Genomic DNA, 20,850 nt, shown 5'->3' on the forward strand with positions numbered 1-20,850 from the left:
AAAGATAAAAGCACTGATGATTATTGTTATATTATTATCACTCAGCTTTTCTGCAGTCTCCTTATTCTCCTTTAGCAAAACTTTAATGCCTTTGCCATAGTCACTAGAAGAAAATCTGTAAAGCCCAGCTAGCCATTAACCATAGCTAACCTCTTTCATAATGAGGGAAGAGCTGCTCCCCTAACTTTAGAGGGCTTAATCCAGTCATAAATATCACGTGCAGGTAGTCCATGGATGCAAGTGGAAGCTTATTTCAGACTCCCAGCTTTAAAATCAATCACGGCCGGCCGTATGCATTTCAAAGGATTTGGCTTGGTATGTTCTGATACATCACCTGTTGCAGGAAACAGACAATTGCCATCAGTGAGCCCATAAATTTTAACTATGTTGTTTAAGTACCTCTTAAATCTGAACAATTAACACCATCACCCACAAGCGTCCCTTCAGACATCTCTCTTTAGCTTTCCCAGTGGATGATGTCTCTGTTAGTTACTGTTAATTGAACTCTAAATCTGAAAGCTTCTTGGGATATAATAATATACCTTGTTCTTTTGCTTTTTCCTTTTCAGCTAATAGCTGGGGCCAGCGTTTCCCAAACTTCAAAGGGCTCTGTAAGTAAAGACTTTTCATCAGTGGCACTGCAAGTCTTAGTTCTAATCTTTCATGCTTTCTGACGCAAAGACATCAAACGAGTCCAAAGAGAACTGCAATACTCCAAAGCAATGTTGAGTGTGCGCGCCCTCTTTCTCTCTCTGTAAACAGTATATTTAGCAATCATCTACACAATAAAAATGAGAAAATAATTATTTACGTAACGTATAGTTTAATAAACATTGGTCATTGCCTCCCCCGCTTTTTTTCTTCTTAGAAAAAATCCCCCAAAACAAAACATAGGATTGTACAGTTCAAAAGTAATATCCAGAGCTCAAGGGACTGCTGGAAGAAAATGAAAAAGAATTAGAAAGTGTCTTATGTATAAGTCTTCAAAGCAAAGGCGACCAATTTATGTTTCGTTCTTACTTACTGAACTGTAGTTTGCATATTTTATTGTTCCTATCATCTTCCTTGTTACAATCCATCCAAGGAGTTCTCAAAGAACATTAAGTCCTACAAATAAATAAACTGTGAATGACGAGGAAGATACAAAAAGGCAACAATTAATATCAAAAGGCTGACTTGTAGGGTTTCATTAAAGCCTTTTTAAAGCAGTTCTTCTGAGGAAAGACAGTTTTGCATCAGAAGAAATCAGACGGCTTTAAAGTATGGAGATAATTTTATTTCTTGCCTTGTCGGACTAAAGGGTTAGGCTAACAACTGAATCATTAAGCACCTTTACAATTTTTATAACATGCTAGTTAGTTTATACCTTTAAAGCACTGAATGGCTTGGTACCATCTGCACTCATATAGTCCTCCCTGTACCTTAAGATCTAGTTCAGGGGGCTTGTTTCAGGAGTGGTCAGTGAAAGCAATTGAACAAACCACTGAGCCTCTTGGGCTTGCCGATCAGAAGGTCAGCAGTTTGAATCGCCATGACAGGGTGAGCTCCCGTTGCTCTGTCCCAGTTCCTGCCAACCTAGCAGTTCAAAAGCACACCAGTGCAAGTAGATAAATAGGTACCACTGTGGCGGGAGGGTAAACGGCATTTCCGTGTGCTCTGGCTTCTGTCACGCTGTTCTCACCAGAAGCGGTTTAGTCATGCTAGCAACATGACCCGGAAAGCTGTCTGTGGACAAATGCCAGCTCCCTCGGCCTGAAGCGAGATGAGCACCACAACCCCATAGTCGCCTTTGCCTGGACAGTTAAGTACAGGGGTCCTTTACCTTTTTTTAAAGCAACGTTTTAAAAGCATGTGTTTTATCTAAGGCTTTTAATGTTGCATGGAGTATACATGAGGGTAGTTAGAGATTTATTTATTAAGCAGTCTATAAATTTTGTCAGATAAATAAATTGGGTGAACCTCAACAACATTTCAGTTGAATTTTCCCTCTCCTCCCCACACACATGCCCCCAAATCTGTTCTAGAGGGTTGGGGGAATTACCCCAAAACAGAATTAAGGGCTGTGCAGGGGGAGAAGAGGGGGAGATTGTTTCTGTTGCGCAAGGGGGAATTTTCACACTGATGCAACTATCTGTTTATCACTATGTTGAATCCAGCATCCATTTTATGCTGGTTTTGAGATTAATGCGTGGTTTATATTGCTGGTGCTTTTGCTTATCATTGGATGTGCTTATACCCTTCCTCCCAAATTGGAGCAGAGGATGTCCACAAAGGGGAAGCCTTCCTGTACATACAAGAAGACTCCCCTTTGCAGATGTTTGGGTCAATACATGGAAATGGAAGTCAGGGTAGCATGGTGTGGAACATGGAGGCATGGCTAACTAGCATGGTCCCATTGCCAGCTCAAGCACTGATTGGGTACTTGTGAGTTCATGTATGAAGGGTTCACATTTAGGGCAAACCTGTACAAACATGCATGTGAGAACTAACTCCAGTGGACTGTACGTTCTCATCAGAAGTGGCCTAATATATGGTCTGGAGCCACTATGCTAGCTTCTAAGCAGGTGGGCTGTGGTTGTTTATCAGAAGGAAGAGCAAAGGCAATGGGGAGGTTAAAGGTAAAGGGACCCCTGACCATTAAGTCCAGTTGTGGACGACTCTGGGGTTGCGGCGCTTATCTTGCTTTACTGGCCAAGGGAGCCGATGTACAGCTTTTGGGTCATGTGGCAAGCATGACTAAGCCACTTCTGGTGAACCAGAGCAGTGCAGAGAAACACCATTTACCTTCCCGCCGGAGCGGTACCTATTTATCTACTTACACTTTCGAACGTGCTTTCGAACTGCTAGGTTGGCAGGAGCAGGGACCAAGCAACGGGAGCTCACCCCGTTGCGAGGATTCGAACCGCCAACCTTCTGATCGGCAAGCCCTAGGCTCTGTGGTTTAACCCACAGCGCCACCCGTGTTGGTGAAGGGCAAATGATGCTATGCCTCCCTCAGCAAGCTGCTTCTGCCTCATACGATTCTTTAGATCAAAGGATACTATGACTACCCAACGCTATCCAGAATGATGTAAAATCTGAATTTAAGATAATGAAAATCCTTGGCAAATTATACGACATACTAAAAGCAGGTGAGTGTTGCCTTAGGCTTTCAGTAGGTTCCAGATGTGTGGTGGTGCCACTTATGGGAACTACCCAGAGAGCATTGACTCATGACAAGGCCTTTTTGGTGTTGGCTCCCCATTTATGAAATGCCCTCCTTGGTGTCTCCATTACTAGCATTCAGGGGGGATTTAAGAGCATTCCTGTTCAACCAGACTTTGATAGCTAACAGATACTGTTCCCAGCAACTTTGAAATGATTAGCTAGGAAGATACTTGACTGGTTTTAGATGTATTTAATGCATTTAGTATCTAAATAAATGTGTTGCATTTTGCTGCCCTGGGCTCCTTTGGGAGGAGCGGTGGGCTATAGGATTAAAATAATTGTTTTTTCAATGCAGTTGTGTACCATACACAGAATTGCCTGTGGGGGTAGAGAATATGATGAATCATAAACAAATGTGGCATGGTGCATAGTGTGTTGGGTTTAGGTGCAGGGAACCCAGATTCAAGTATCCGTTCAGCCCAGTCTCCCAGGACTGCTTCTAAAATGTAGGCATTTAAGGAAAGAAGGATTGGACTGAGGAAAGAGAGGACTTTGCCTTTGCTGGTATACTTACTAGGAGGAAACAAGCACCAATCATTACAGCCTTGATTTTTACGTCAAGGTCTACAGGAACCTGAATACCAAAGTTGGCTGTATTGGTAAAGATGTTATTGACAAATCCAGACCAATACTTTGAAATCTTGCCAATAGTTGACATTCCGTTTAGAGATTTTACCTGCAGGAAAGGAAAAGAACATATGAGAACTGAAACGAATGCATGGAGAACATTCCTCAAATATTTGGAAGTGTGGGTGAGTGGGATTAAGTGGTGGTTAACTATGACATAGGAGCTATTTAAGAGAGCAAATGAATTTCAGAAATGAGAAGCTGCGTATAACTGAACATCAGAAAAGGAGAGTTCAGTTAAATATCTAGTGTTTAATCACCAGCTGGCTTAAATTCAATATAGGTATTTTATCTCCAATGAAACCTTATCAAGTAATACAAACCACATTTTAATCTGGGCTGAAACTGACATAGCCATTTAATACAATAAATACATTGATTCTAGTTCGAGAGAGAGAGAGAGAGAGGAAGAAAAACTTCCTTCTATCTGCTTTCTTCAAATCAATGCACAAAATTCTTTTTTATTGACAGAGCTGATGGCACTGATCATGTAATGCATTTGTGGTGTGAATACCATGGAACCCTTATGCAGTTGTCACCACAACCACCACCCCATACATCCCCTCCTGCAAGAGCCGCTTATGGAAGCAGTAGAAAACAAGGCATACAAGGGAGTGAAGCACAAGCCAATAATTTAAGTGACATTCAGAGGCTGCAAACTGCAGTCAGCTTAGTTTAAATATTTTGAAAATGTGAACATTAAAAAAAGCAAACCTCATAGATAGCTTTATAGCAGATTTTAAACGTGTTTTTGTTCTGCTTGGCACTTGATTGATAGCTTTCATGATGTTAATTGCTGCTGCTTTAGTTCTTAATTTACTGGTCTTATTTTTAATGCTTTTTTGAAATATGTCTCTTACAGCACGTTCGGAGTTCAGTGGGGCTTCCTCCCAGGCACAGGACTGAAGTCTTACTAACTTTTGTGAACTGCTTTTATAGTCCTAAAAGGTGGACTAGAAAATCATTAAATAAATAAATTACATTATTTTGACGTGGACATTTCCCCCCTCCCTCTGAAAATGCAGCACACAAGATGAATAAATTGGTTTAGTGAGGGCTGTCATTTTAATTCATTCCACCTCTCCCTGTATTTTGCAAACTGAAAACACACAAAAATCACACTGTTATCAAAAGTACCTCAAAGTCAACATCTCCAAAACAACCGCATGTTGCACAAGGGCCAATTATCTTCAACACATCTTCATTGCTTTCATTCCTGATAGTGAACTTGGGCAGGAGAGGGTCCCATTTCTGCACCACGTAGCCAACTGTAGTCCCAGGAGGAGACTGAACTTCTAACTATTGGACAGTGAAAATAAAAAAGTCAATCTAACCAGTGGCTTTCGGAGATAATTGCTGAAGGTTTTAAGAAAATGACACTTGATGGGTTAGTGCAGGGGCAACCAATATGGTGCCCTATAGATGTTGTTGGACTACAACTCCCATAAGCCTCTGCCAGCATGGCCAATACTCAGGGATTGTGGGAGCTTAGTCCAGCAATATCTGGCTATCCCAGGGATGGCTACCCCTGGGTTAGCTCTCCCAGCCCCCTGTTCTGGTCTCAATGCAAATCACCCCTCCCCATGCCCATAATTAAAGGAAGGAAATATTGGTGTGCTTCCTAGCTATGCAATTGAAGCTATGCCTAGTTTGGACCTGAATTCTGTCACCAACACCAAAGGAACCCGGAAACTGCAAGTCAAGCTGCCCCTTCTCAGTCTGAAAGACCACGGAGGAAGAAAAAAGCGCACCCAGTAAAAGCACAATCTCATGCACCCATTCTCTGTGCACGATCCCCCTTCTGCAGGATTCCTTTAAAGAAGGGCAAATGCAATATAAAGGGAATAAATGGGGTGCTTATTCTGAACCACATTCCGTCTTTCAGATGAATGCACACTCAGGCGCAGTTCTAAATCGTTGCCATCAGAATGCGCATACAGATGTAAAGGAAATGTGCAAACTGATAAAAAGGGTTGCTACTAGGATTAACTGACCTTTTGCAGGTAACATGGAAAGCAGCAGCTATTACACCTTAAAGGTCTGTTGACTGTGATCACCTCTTGACCTGTGTTGTCTGTAATCCTTATGGTAAAAGACCTCAGCGGCGAGCAGAAGTTACGATCAAAGCAACCATTTTCTTCCACTGCAAAGTAAACTCTTTGTCCCAGGTGGTTTTTAATCTCATACTTGCTGCAGGTTTCAGTCCCAAGTATAACTAAATAAAGCCAAACAGGTAGAAATGCATTTAGCCTAAAAAAGAGATATTTTTGATGACCGTTTTGATTCATTTGAATTTGATCCAAGGCTAATTCCTTCCGGATTAGATTTTTATTTTTATTTTTTAAAACAACAACAACAGAAAATACGTTTTATAAGGTGTGTTGTTTTGAGAGAGAATGTCTTCAAAAATATTGTTACATGCGGTTTTTATAGAGGTAGAAATAGACATTGCATCTTGGTGCAAAAATGAGGGACCAGGTGGATGGGTCAACGTAAGCAAAAGTGAGATGGGTTAGAAGTAAATGGATCTGGCATCTCTAACAAGGGCTGAGCTGGAATGTGCAGTACCTTGGAGAAGCTCCACTTGCTGGTGAATAATGATCTGGTCCAACTGTTCAGAAATGAAAATAAATAAGAAAACGTGAGAATTGTGGAACATTGAAAATATCTGGAGATTTTCATACTCTCAACAGCATCAAACACTAACAAATAATAGTGTGTTGCATAAAATACTAGATGCAGTACAGTATAGTATTTATTTGTATCTGGCATTTATACAGCACCCAATTAAACCACAGTATGTCCTCTGGGCTGTTAATACCTTTATGTATTTAATTTAAAAAACCCAACCAAATTCAAAGACAAGCAAAACTTAAACAGTCACAATGGAAACCAATGAGTATAACCAGTGCATACATCAGCAGTGTAAAACCATAATAAACTCTACATATGGCTGCAGTGTTGCTTAACTCAATCTCATTCATGTTGGGTTTCTGCTTTTATATTTGGGCTGAAAGTGCTTGTAGGGTAATATTACAGTTTGCTCAAGCAGGGGTGGAGAATAGAGGGGTGTGTGTGTGTGTGTGTGTGTGTGTGTGTGTGTGTGTGTGTAAACTGGCCTACTGCATAAAAGTTTTTTTTAAAAAAAACAACAACCAAAATGATCAAGGAAATGGAATAACTCTGCTACCAGGAAAGGATGGTCAATTGGGATATTCTTAGTTTAGATGAAAGGAGAGTAAGAGGGGACATGATAGAAGTTCATACAATACTACACGGCATGGAGAATGCACCACAGCTAAGGAGCACAGAGAAGCTGCAACTGGAGCGAACTGACCTAGAGTAGTGCCCCTGAGGCCAATCCTAAAGTCCAGGCAAGTTCACATGGAAGCAGGGCATCCTATGCCTCTCATAGAGATAGTGGGTAGAGTTTTTCTCCTTCCCTCATAACACTACAACTTGTGGGCATCCCATGAAGCTGAATGTTGGAAGATTCCGGACAGATAAAACAAAGCACTTCTTCATGTGCTGTGGAATTTGCTCCTCAAAAGAGGCAGTGATGGCCACCAACTTGAATGGCTTTTTAAAAGGATTATATAAATTCAGGAAGGACTAGGCTATTGCCCATGATGCCTATGTTCTGCCTCCTCTGCCAGAGGCAGTTTAGCCCTGGATGCCACCTTCTGGAAATAGCAGGTGGGCAGAGTGCTCTTCCACTTATGCATATTTCCAAAGTCCCCTGGGAAAAAATGAGAAGTCCCAGGATCTTAGCAGCTGTCTTGGGTGCCACGGTCTCATGCTCTCTTGCGCGACACTCTTCCCTTTAAAAAGTGCTTTGTTGGAACCACGATCTTGTGCGGTGCCCAAAACACAAATGGGCATTTGTGGGTGCTGTGCAAGTTCTTGCCCCCCAAAAGCAGTTTTTCGGGGCAGGAGCGAGGCGCATGTCTACATGACTCGCCTTGGAGCACGTCCCAGAAGACGCAAGTCCTGGTTTCAGATTGAAAAAAGTTAGAACGTATGCTTTTGTCCTACTTGTGGGCTTTCCACAGGAATCTGGCTGGTCATTGTGAGAGTAGGGTGTTGGATTAGATGGGCTACTGGGATGATCCAGCAAGCTGTTCCTTTAAAAAGTGCTTTGAAAATTTACATTCCTTGTCTAATTAAAATATACTTTTGCCTCTCGCCCTGCCCACCATTGGCACTTGACTCCAGTAATGTTGCCCAGAAGGGAATGTGGTCTTCAGGCTGAAGCATGTTCCCCACTCCTGCCTTAAGACCTGAAGTTCTTCCTCAATGCAGTCTGAGAAGCAGGGAACTGAATTCTATCCCATTCTAACCACATATGGGACATATGAGCATTGCAAAAAACAACACCACACAAATAAGGAATTTGATGTACAGTGGTACCTCGGGTTACATACGCTTCTGGTTACAGTCACTTCAGGTTACAGACAAATAGTACCTTGGGTTAAGAACTTTGCTTCAGGATGAGAACAGAAATCGCGCGGTGGCAGCGGGAGGCCCCATTAGCTAAAGTGGCGCTTCAGGTTAAGAGCAGTTTCAGGTTAAGAACTGACCTCCGGAACAAATTAAGTTCTTAACCCGAGGTCCCACTGTATGTCCACATCAGAACCACATCAGAATCAAACACATGGTTGCAAAGAATAGCAATTCCTTTTCCAGTAATGCCCTTGGCACAAGCACTTTTGACAAGATGCAAGTTTGTGCCTTTTGTTGTCTCTAGGTTCACCCCCTGTTTCATGCTACAGAAAAGGCAGGAGAAAAATTGGGGCAAGGCAACCTCCAATTGCAATTCTTAAAATTTGCTCTCTGAAGCAGCTCTTGCCCTTGTTGTCGAATAGGCTTTCTATTAACAATTTTCATGGAGTATTTGGAAGTGTTTGATCACATATGATATTTCCAGGCAAGAAGCCTCAGATCTAAGGACAGTGATGGTGTGACAGGAGTTCTAAGGCTCTGTAATTTAGATTTGATTTCACCAGAGTTAGGGTCCAGCTAGAAATCAAAAGTTTTGCTTTTCAGAAAACCTCAAAGCTGACTTCTTTCATTCTACAAATCTGAGCCTGCAGCAGAATATCAGATGGAATAAGTGGGTCCTTTGCAAGACTAGCTAGACAACAGCAAACTACCTAAGAAAGATGGTTCCCTAAACGTTTGCTCAACTCAAAACATCAAGCAAAAAGACACAAATGTAGGTAGTGATGTTGGTTCATTAGGGGAGGGGCGAATCCCAAAATCTACAGGATAGTAATATCTCTATTAGATCAATGAAGAGCTTTCAGTTTATTCAGAGTTCTTCATCAGACTAGCTGTTCAGCAAAATTGGGGAGAGAGAAAAAACGGCACAATCTATACCTCAAAAGTCTGCAGGTGGATAGCAGAAGGCTTACAGACAAGCTTCAAGAGCAATCCAGGTCTTGGGGTGTTTGTGAGGTGGGGAGAGGGATAGGGAATCTGTGCCCCTCCAGACATTGATGGATAATTCCCATCAGTTCTTATTTCCCATCATACTTGACCACTGGCTGTGCTGGCTTCAGCAGATGGGAATCTGGAGAGCCACAGTTCCTCTGTCCCTGGTTTGGCAACTCTAGAAAAAGTCGTATTTCAGAAAAGAAATAAAACAAAAATTTTGCATGCATCTGAGCGACCTACCTATGATACTTCATCATACCAAGAAATGAGAGCGAGTGTTTAGTTACCTACTGTAGAGGAAAGGTCAAGCAGAGGATGGAATTGTCCAATAGCAAAAACACCACTCCATCCCCAGTGGAGGAAGCAACACCGGCCAACACAGTGTTCATGCTGTGTTGATGTGTGGCATCCCTGAGGCACTTGCAAAGGTAATTCATAACTACCCCAAAGGGGGGAAAATGCACCATCTGGAATTGCTATGCTTCTGAGGAGAGAAAAAAATGTTTTGAGCAGATCTGTAGTGAAATGTGGAGTAAATTCAAGGGAAGACAGATCATCTCAGGGAATCCCAAAGTGAAAATTATTATAATCTGTTGCTGCATTTTACGGAAGCACAAAAAGATAAAGGCACAACAGATCATTTTGGAAAGGTGGAAGTAAATCTAAAAGGGGGCCCTTCAAACACATCTAATATATAATTTTACAGTTACAGTAGTTGGAAGTGGAACAGGACCTGGCTGAGGTATTCCAGACCAGGAGGCAAACCGGCAGGAGGCTGGGCTTGTTTCCAGACAGCGGTAGTTTCTGAAGTCTTTGTTTGAGCTGGAGGCTCTGGAGAACCAGGAAGAGGATCTTGCATTGGTTTCTGAATTTGGCCTGAAATAGCTGCATGAAAACGTTATAACAGTTTTTAATGAAAATAGGTCCTAGTTTGGTTAACAACAGCAACCTGATTGAGACACTCCACGTACATCATGTGAGACTCACAGATCACACACCCTCTGTGACATCTTCAATGCCCTTCTGTTCAATTCACCTCACACCACATTGTAGCTTTGTTGCTGAAAAGTCTGGAGCAGGGAGCATGGTCAATCGTGCAGACTGGTCCATTAGGGCGAAAGGGGCACTGCTCCGCAAACCTCAGCCAACCCCCAACTGCCTGCCTTCTTACTTACATCCACTCCAGGATGTACAGCAGTCAACCTCCTTCTCCTTAGTCTCACTGTTGACCACATTGAACTTAGCAAGGAAGAGGATGGGGACAAAACCAAAAATTATTTGACTCTGCCTGTCATTGGCTTTTGCTCCATCTGCCTTTGGCCTTTCTGCCTTCTGCCATACAGGCAAAGAATCCTGGGAATCCCAGTGTTCCCTGGGAAAAGGCATTGCATACTGCCCACCGCCTCAGCTGCCCTACAGCTGAGGGGGAGGCTGTGGAGAGGCTCCATGCAGCACGCCCTGCCTTGGCTTGGCCTTTCCCCATGGGTGGTTTGTTCCACCCCCAGCTGCAGGGCGCGTGCGCTGCCCCGGACACCCAAGCAGCTAGCTACGCCACTGCCTTTGGTTCCACGGTTGGATAACTCCATACCTTCTAACATTTCTCCCATGAAAATAGGGATGTCCTGAGGAAAAGCGGGCCATTCCGGGGTCATATCAGAAACCAGGACAGCTTCTCTAAATCTGGGATTGCCCATGGAAAATAGGGACACTGGGTGGGTCTGGCGTTTACTGTTAAACCACTATGAGGATTGTAGCTCTTGGAGGAAATAGGGGTTTCCTAACAACTCTGGGAACATGCTACAGTACCCAGAATTCTTTGGGGGGAGTCATCAAAGTCGTATGATACTGTTTTAATTGTATAGTGCAGATGGTGCTGAATACAACCTGCATAGCCTGTAAAGGATCTTTATCTTTGCCAGTCCTGCTTCATTCTATTTTCACGGTTTGACCAACTCTCTTCTATCTCCTTTCATGTCAGAGGAAGCTTCATCTCTGCCTTCTCTGATCATGCTCAGCTCGTTTTTTAGAGAAGGAAGGTAGCCCATCTGAAGAAACCTTGTGTGACAATGATGTGTCTTTTACAATTTGGACATAAACCACCAAGTTACAGTTTTCGGCTGTTGTGGGTTTAGAAGAGGCCCCTTTACGTTATTTTCCATTGTGAGCATGCCTGTTTCATCGTGTAATTGTATTTTGATCTTAATTTATCATTGCAGCCACAGCTTTCCTTCAAAAGCTCGAGACCCCAGGAAGAAGGAGGAATCCCTTTGAATTTCTATCTGGCTTTTGAAAAATGCATAACCGGGGCATAAATATTTCATATGCTCTCCTGCATCATTTTACCTCACAGAATCCTGTCGTTGGCCAAACTTGTGTTTCCTGAAATGCCGTGAAGTTTTATTGGCCAAGTACAGGTGTCATTTTTAAAGTAGGGGCTGGTGGGGGAAAGCGAAGTCTGCCCTGTCACTCAGACTTAAGCTAGAGAAAATCAAGCAGCAGGTGCACTAAATATTCATGGAAATCTAAGGCAATTTGAGGAGTGGTATACATTATTTTGTGCATCTGCAAAGGTGGTACATGAAGGGATCCCTATTCCAGTAGTTTTCCACACACTTATCTATGCTGTAGATAAAGCATATAAATTGCAATATTTTAAACCACTGGCTGCTGATTAGATGTAGATTTATGCTTTATGTTCCTTTTCTTTTGGGATACTTTGCGCCAAATGATTTTGCTAACTCCATTAAGCACCATTCTACTCCTTAGCATTTAAACAGAACATTACATTTTGCACAGTGTTTTCCTGTTGTCTTCACAATAACAATGCATTCCCCCCTCCCATTTTACAGATGGGACAACTGACCTTTTTTACTGCATCAGAAAGTACCTACATCCACACACCCCAAGATTACAATCTACTTAATTGCATGTGCCAAGAAGTGCCATAAAAATTACCGAGAAATTAAAACTATCCATATTAAAATAGCATTTCATGTATAATTTTTTGGCGTGTGATCTTGTTAGTACTTCCAGAGAACCCTCGTGCCAAATTTTTTAACACCTGTGCTATTTGAAGAGACGGGCTGGTAGATGTGAGAGAAGAATTTGACTTCATTTTTAAGTATAACATTTCATTTTTATTCTTTTTAAAGGGAAACGGTTTGAAAGGATTTCCAGTTGCTGGCAATTTTCACCTTTAATGAGGAGTTAGCTGTCTCAAACTAAAGGGAAGACATGGCACAAACTAGCCCCTTCAGTCTGATTGCACTCAATTGTCCTTCAGACGCTTGTTAGTGGGGATTTTGTCAACCATGTTCCAAATGATCAGTACTTGCTGACGCAATAATTCTCCGGTGAAGTGTGCTTGAAGGATGTGAAACTTTGAATGGAAGCATGACCTTTCTATGTTTCCTATTGTTTAATAAATAGCATGTATGCAAAAGCAGACAGGTGCCGGTGTAAGGATACAACTAACATTGCACATCTGTGAAGAAATGCAAGCTGAAGTTTATATATTATAGCTGACATTCGATTTTATTCCGCCTCAGTTGCAGCATAGTCAGAGCAGAAATTACCACTCCTTGGAGTTGTCACTTTCCCATTTAATCAGATGGCTGATTGCTATATACCATTAGGGGTGGGTTTCTTTTTTATTTCTCCCCCCCTTTTTTTAGTAAACATCCCTTTATGGGTTATATATAATCACTTACCTTGAGAGGCCATGAAGCTGCCTGATTCACTTCTTCAAAGGAAGCCAGGTTAAAAGAAAAGGCTTTTCTTGTTGCAGCAAGGGAGGGGGGAAAGCACAGCATGCACAAACTTCAGAAGGTGTCTGTCTACTTCATGTCAGGTTACAAAAGAACGGCAAAGAAACACATTGCCTTTCTCGTATTTCTGATCACTGCATTTTATGGGTATGGACAACAGGGGGAGACGATGCTTGCAATCAAGACACACACACACACACACACACACACACACAGGAGCAAGAAAAATAAACAGAGCACATAAGGAAATTAAATTGGCCGATTCTGTGCTTTTATTCGCCTGGAATTCAAACCAACCTTTTGATTCCGTGTGTTGTTTGTTTTTAGCTCTCAGTAGTCTAGCTCCAGAAGGAGCATCAGCAAAAGAAGCATGGTTGGTGACTTGATGTCTACCCAAAGCTAAACACAATGTTTTCAATAGTACAGAAGCATGTGGCACATATGTGCAAGATGGGAGGTTTCATCCTCCTGTCATCCTTTACGGAATGAAATTGTTTTCCAAGGTAAAATGCCCTGCACACTGGAATTCAAGAAACTGCTATAGAAATGGCATTTAAGTATGGAGATCTGGCTTCACAATAGAGACCAAATCAAAAAGCTAATGGTAGCTCTAAAAGCATTGGAAGAGAGTAACCTTGAGTTGTGCCAGCTCGTATTTCTAACTCAAGTAACCAAGTTGCCATGGAGATTGTATCGTATCTGTGTGTGAATCACACAGGCATGATTCACAACTGTTAAGTGACCACAAAAAGGGCAACGCAGGAAAAGGCTGTCATGTAATACCTGGCAGACTGAGAGCCACAGTAATTATCATTCATAGTTATCTATCCTCATATCTCTTTGTACCTTTAGTTCCCTCTCAAGGTCATTATATCTAAACTGAAGTCCCATTGCAGATGATATGGCAAGCTCATATTGCTCTCCCCTCTTCCTGTTTATTCATAAAATAGTATGGAATTCATCTTTTTCCCAGTCCAGTGTGTAATTTATTTAACCTACTGAACTCATTGGCACAAGATGCCCGCTAGCTTAGGATAACAGGGTGGCACATTCCTTTTTTTATTATTATTCACCATTCTAAGAAAGAAACAAATAAACAAAATCAGTGCAGTTTTGAAATGTTCATGCTGCCATCATGATTCAAAATGGCACCCAGTTGTGTCACAATATAGATTAAAACTTGCTCCTTGATCTCAGGACGTACTGTGCAAAAATATGGAACGGAACACTGTGACAGAAACCAGAGTGCACAGAAATGCCATTTACCTTCCCACCGGAGTGGTACCTATTTATTTACTTGCACTGGCATGCTTTCGAACTGCTAGGTTGGCAGGAGCTGGGACAGAGCAATGGGAGCTCACCCCGTCATGGGGATTCAAGGACTCTGTTGCTGACCCACGTCAACCCATTCAAAGATGTTTCAATATCATTTAACTGAAGCCTTAGTAACAGAAGATTAGCTAGAAACTTTCAGCCTTTCTGTTGGATTGCAACCTCCATCCCCTTGACCATTGGCCATGCTGGCTGAGACAGAGCTGTACAATCATGGAGCAGACTCCCTTGGTAAGTGGTGAACTCTCTTTCATTTGAGGCTTTTATCAGATGGCCATCTGTCAGTGATTATTTAGTTGTGATTCCTACATTGCAAGGGGCTGGACTAGATTACCCTTGGGGTCCCTTTCAACTCTACAATTCTATGATTTATTGGAGTAAGAGAGCTAGAATGTATACTGCAGATTAGGAAGGATATCAGCATATCTCAGATGGTATCATTGTAGTTATGCAGCTGAGTTAAGGAAGTTGTATAAAGCAAGAGTTCTTTTTTTTAAAATGGAAGTTCTTTATGAAGAAAATTCTCAAATGGGGAAAATGCCCCAGAACTTCACTTCCTGCACAACGCAATGCCATCCATGGAATAAAATCACGGTGACTTTGATAAAGTGGCTTCATCAAACAAGAAGTTGTATATGAACTTGTATAGGCTTAACAAAAACACTCAGTTCAAAATCCGACCTTAGTTTCGTTATTATAATTCAAGGAACATCAGTAAGTTTGGTAAGCTTTGTTGCTAAGGCCTTTCAGCTATCAAACCATTCGGCACTGACACAGAATACTTATATCTACAAAATTTGCAGTTCAAACATGTTTTACTAATGGAATGATTTGCTCTTGAAGTGTCAATATGATTTGTTATCATTCGTGGCTAATGTTCATTTGATTGTTTGGAAACTTGGTTTCTTTTTTCCCAGCAAAAAAATAATGTAAAAATGAAAGCCAGCATGGAAAAGAGTAATAAGAATTTAGCTTTTGCATATTTTTGCATTATTTTAGTAAGCAAAATTTGAAGCACTGGATGCTCATTCTTTCCTACAAAATGTGCTTATTTTCTTCCTTAATGCTCACATTACCACCATACTAGGCTTGATCTTAAAAAGGACAGGGGTGGCGCTGTGGGTTAAACCACAGAGCCTAGGACTTGCCGATCAGAATGTCGGCAGTTCGAATCTCCGGGATGGGGTGAGCTCCCGTTGCTCGGTCCCTGCTCCTGCCAACCTAGCAGTTTGAAAGCATGTCAAAGTGCAAGTAGATAAATAGGTGCTACTCCAGCGGGAAGGTAAGTGGAGTTTCCATGCACTGCACTGGTTCACCAGAAGCGGCTTAGTCATGCTGGCCACATGACCCGGAAGCTGCACGCCGGCTCCCTCGGCCAATAAAGTGAGATGACCGCCGCAACCCCAGAGTTGTCTGCGACTGGACCTAATGGTCAGGGGTCCCTTTACCTTTAGGCTTGATCCTGAAAAAGCAACAGAGGATGTGGAATAGTTCTCTGATGTAAAAACCATGACGCCCACAAGCCAAGCAATATCCAAGTGGCAGATTTCTATGCATTTGTGGCTGATCACTAGGTTCTACCTCTGTGCTCATGGTTGTATTAATAGGAAAGGATTCCAGGTCCCATAATGGGACTCTGTTAATGATAAAGCATGCTGTTTTTCATGTGAGCAAGAGCACAGGAAGTACAATGGGAAGAACGTCTGCTTTGCATGTAGCTACAACATCATGGGAGGGATGTTTTAGCTACCCCACCCTTTGCCCTCGGAAGCGTTATAAGAAGCTACTGCAGGCGAGAGACTGTGAGCAACATTGTTGGAGGGGTGTTTCTAGGATTAAGGTGAAACTGTGAAGCTCCCTTGTAATTTTTGTCATTGGATGATGCATGTTAAACTTACAGTATTGAAATGTGGGCTTTATGCTATTATATTTTGGTTTTGCTGTTATTATGAAATTGTATAATGTTTGTTTGAATTGCATCTGTGTTTCCTTGTTATAAGCCCACTTTGCAAATGTTTCTTTTTCTTTCTTTTTTTTGGTGGGAAAGTGACATACAGTGGTACCTCGGGTTACATACGCTTCAGGTTACGGACTGCACTAACCCAGAAATATTACCTCAGGTTAAGAACTTTGCTTCAGGATGAGAACAGAAATCGTGCTCCGGCAGCGCAGCAGCAGCAGCAGGCCCCATTAGCTAAAGTGGTGCTTCAGGTTAAGAACAGTTTCAGGTTAAGAACAGACCTCCAGAATGAATTAAGTTCTTAACCCGAGGTACCACTGTACAAATAAAATGAATGAATGAATGAAGTGACCATTGCTCAGTTGGCGAGCATGCAGAAGGTCCCATATTTAACCCCTGGCATCTTCAGGTAGAGCCAGAGATTGTAGGTTCAGCTTTGTGGGTTTAAGACCCACACTGGGCAAAGGATTTCTGCAATGCAGGAGGTTGGACTAGATGATCCTTGTTGTCCCTTCCAACTCTACACTTCTATGATTCTGTGATTCAGGTAGCAGGTGATGGGAAAGATCTCTGACTGAAGTCCCAGAGAGCTGCTGTCAGTCAGACAAGGGCTGGGTCAACAAATTATCTGACTATCTACAAGGCAGTTTTCTGGGTATGTTTCACATAGTTCTGCACAGGATACACAATTCATTTATGGAATTCACTCGGGGAGAAAGGTTATTATGGCTATGAGATTAATATCCTTTCTAAACACAAAAGTAGCCAGCATCACAGAGGACAGAGCAGACAAGGGCTATCTGGCATGGTAGTTAAATGGAATGGCTGTGTTCAAAGAAAGACATGTTTGGAACAAGAAAAGGCTATTGCCATCATGCCTTGCTTGTGGACTTTCCAGAGCAATCAGGATTGGTAGCATTGGAGACAAAATATTTGGCTAAATAGGACTTTGGTGAATCAGATAGGCCTTTGGATTGACCAGACTGGAAATCCTTGGCTGCCCTGTGTAAGAACCTTTTCCTTTTCCTCAGGTCTTTCTCGTGGTCATCAAAGAATGCCACATCTCTTTTTATCTCCTGCTGCTTTTCCCCCATGCTCCTTATAAACAGTAGAAACAGCATGAGATTAATACATAGCACATAGTCCTTCATACTGGAACAATGTGCACAGGATGTTTATCCGCTAAAGCAAATTCTGTTCTTACAGTAAGGGCAGTTTGGTCAATTTGTACTTGCACACACAAAATAATATAACTAATTTCTATACACTTTGTTACCCTAGTAGTTAATTGCATTGATTTTGATGAATGACAAGCCAAACATTGCTGGTGTGTGTGTGTTGCAGTTTGTTTATTATTATTATTATTATTATTATTATTATTATTATTATTATTATTATTATTATTATTATATCCTTTGATAATTATTAACAATAATAAACAGGGGGAAATACTTTAAATCATAATATTCTGCAAGAAAATATGACTTGGTATAAAATTACAATATTTCTTCTATTTAAAAAGCCCCCCTCAAAACCTACTTGAATTTTCTTTTGTGGAAGATAATTATTTTTATTGACAATGATGTCAGTTTCCCCAGAATTTACTTTTATAGTCATGCCAAATATTATCATATTTAGTAAGCTAGAACTAGTGGCCAATGACTTGCCATTGTTCATGAAACTGATTACAGACGGATCAGTTATTTTGTTATTTGATTAATTTAAATGGTCTGGACCAGTGTCCCTCTGAAATCTGTGGAATATAACAGAACCGTGCACTTAGTTATTTTGTAAATCATGAAGATGATATGCTGGGGGAAATACCTAAGGCCAAAACAATCCAAGAAGCTCTGTGTGATGACAATAATGATACAGCTTTCAAGGGCAACAGCTACCTCTAGAGAGAGGGCAGGTCAAAAATGACACAAACTTCACAGATGGGAACAATGCCTCAGATCTTAGTGAACTGATGGGAGGAGTTTGCTCCTTGGTGCCTGGGATGCAGGGCTTCTGGATGAACCTCTCTGCCACAGGCATGAATGTTGGCAAGAGGAAATGCCGTTGGCCTGGACCATGGATGGGGAACCTCTGGCCCACAGGCTAAACTTGGCCTGCTAGGCCTCCCAGTTTGGCCCATGAGGCCATTTTGGGGAAGCCACACCACCCATCCTCCTAATGGAAGTTTTTTTTAGCTCACCATTTCTGTTTTGTAAGAATCATAGGGCCAGATTCAGCTAACACATGGGGTTAGTGCAAGGATTCTTGCTAGTGCTGTGGTGCTTTGTCTCCTCATGTGCCCCCTGCACCCCCACAGTTCTGCTCTGGAGGGCTGGGAGAACTCCAGAATGGCATGCATAGGGGAGAGAAGGGAGGTTGTTCCATCTGGCAAGCAGAAACACTTGCATTGGTGGGACAACTGTATTAGTCTGACATTTCATTCCATCCATAGTTTGCTGTCATGTCCAAACTTGGCAAACTGGGGTTTGTTCAGACCAGTTAACAAAGCTTTGCTGTCAGTTCACAATTTGCCTTGCCAATGCCAAAGGAAAAACTGAAAACTGAGAGGAGTATCTGTTTAGAAAATGTATAGTCTTATGCTTGGGAGAGGACCTCCCCAGTTCTTCCTTCCCCCTAACAACTCTGCTTTAGAGTGCCATCAATTCCTAAGTCATATTAGCAAGAAATGCTCCAATCCCCAGCTTCCATTCATATCGATCTGCAGGCCTAGCAACCAACACCCCACTTACCCTGCTTCACAAGGCCTGATCATGAATGTTTTGGGCATGCAGACGTGAACATCAGTGAGACCAACCACTATCTGGAAACACAACTCTTTGGCTTTCCAGGACACGGGGAAGAAGGAATGCATCCACTAATATCTGAGTCAAGCAAATAAAGATATAAGATCAGCTCAAGAGGCATCACCTACCCATATGCCACATTATAGTCATCTCATTTTAAAGGCTTCTCTGCTGCTGAAAATGCAGAGTACGAACTGAATCTAAGAATCAACACGCAAGTTGGAAGCTTCTTTCTTTTATTCCTAGAGATCTTAAACAACCTCCCCTCCCTCTGCATCTAATCCTCGTCTTTCTGTCAAAAACATCAATGTACCAAAAACGTGACATTTGCTTTTGTGACTCACCTTGAATTTTGGTTTGTCTGATGTGTCTTGCTACAGCTGGTACCCACACAGTAACTCCACTGATGTGAGCCTGTTTGCAGAGATACTGCAGTTAGCCCAGTAATAGCTAAAGATGCGGCACCGCTATGCTGACTCTCCTTCAGCTGCATTTCAACTACACAAGTCACACACACTGCTTGTGCAGCAAGTCCTGGGTAGTTCATCACGGGGAGAAAAAGTCTGCCTTGCTCTTCTTTGGCACTGAAATCAGGAGTTTTTGCAAAACATAAAGCAGAAAATCTTTAAAATAACAATTAACAGTTTATTGCAAATTTTCTCAGTAGCTAATTCACTATTTATGTTAGCAATTAACTGAAATGAAGAACTAGGTCATGACGATAATTTAACCATAGATTTCAAATGGCAAGGCAGGAAAAAGAGAGAGCGAGAGCAAATGTTTAAATCCTATATCCTATAGTAATGAGTTTTAGATAAGGGAAACTTTTTGCAAGCTTTGTTTTCCATCTTCTGTAATGGCCCGGGAGGGTTGAAAACTGAAAATGGCTTTGTCAGAGCTTCTAGAGTTTCCAGGGCAATTTATCAATTGTCCATTTACTTTTATTCCACACAGAATACCCAGCAAATCAGACCTGGCGCCAGGGGTTGGAATGATCAGGCTATGGTCAATGACTCAAGCCCTGAGTGAGGTCACAAACCTAGGTCACCTGAGCTTGTCAGCAATACTTTCCCTGGAGGCTGGGCAGCTGTGAACACAAGAAGGCCAAAGACCCATTTTCTCCAGAATCCTGTTCTTACAGTGGCAAACCACTGCAAACAGGATCTGAGTGCAACAACACACTCCTCACTTGTTATTCTCAGCAACTTGTATTCAGAGGGATGCCACCTCTGATGCTGAAGGAAGGACATAGTCATCGTGGCTAGTAACCATTGATAGACTTTTTCTCCATGTGGTCATGTGGTTGATACACACTCTTTTACTTTCCTTTGGGGCCCTAAACTAGTGTCACTCTGGAGCGACTCCATAGGCATTGTGGGAGTATTAAAATGGTGGGTGACACGGGTAGCACTGGTTGTCTAGACGAGTCTTTTTTGCTGCTGCTGTGCATGCCTGAGGATAGTAAGGTAAGGGGAGGAAGGGGGGCACTCTGATGGGGTCCCTGCCAAACGAGGTGCCCACCTTGCGTCCAGTTCTTGCAGAAGTGAAAAGGGCCTTTCTGTCAGCATCACCCCTGAGCCAGTGCCACCAACTGGACTCATCCACTTTAGCCCCGACTGGGCTAGGCGAGCTGGGTAGCACTTCCAGAGACCACCTTCTGCACAGGAACAGGTCAAAGTGCTGTGGACTCACAGCTTAGAGTTGTGAGCACCAGATTCAC

The 20,850-nt window shown here is 42.2% G+C and overlaps 1 protein-coding gene across 2 annotated transcripts; it reads right to left on the reverse strand.

Moving 5' to 3' along the window:
- Positions 1–803: 803 nt before the first annotated feature.
- Positions 804–20,103, reverse strand: PLSCR5 (phospholipid scramblase family member 5). 2 transcript variants are annotated; one of them, XM_083504527.1, is made up of 10 exons: positions 20,070–20,103; positions 19,475–19,714; positions 12,981–13,012; positions 10,004–10,155; positions 6,403–6,445; positions 5,829–6,049; positions 4,972–5,133; positions 3,722–3,883; positions 1,025–1,107; positions 804–936 (listed from the first exon to the last, which is right to left on the reverse strand). In XM_083504527.1, exons 2-9 carry the CDS (start codon positions 19,675–19,677, stop codon positions 1,069–1,071), a joined length of 1,014 nt encoding a protein of 337 aa, XP_083360653.1. In that variant the 5' UTR covers positions 19,678–19,714; positions 20,070–20,103; the 3' UTR covers positions 804–936; positions 1,025–1,068. The 2 variants fall into 2 exon arrangements, with proteins under 2 accessions (XP_083360653.1, XP_083360654.1); XM_083504528.1 differs by lacking the exon at positions 20,070–20,103 and having other exon boundaries at positions 12,981–13,047; positions 19,475–19,547.
- Positions 20,104–20,850: the final 747 nt, after the last annotated feature.

This window comes from Podarcis liolepis, assembly GCF_965112155.1.
Source record: "Podarcis liolepis genome assembly, chromosome: 5".
Taxonomy (NCBI): Eukaryota; Metazoa; Chordata; class Lepidosauria; order Squamata; family Lacertidae; genus Podarcis; species Podarcis liolepis.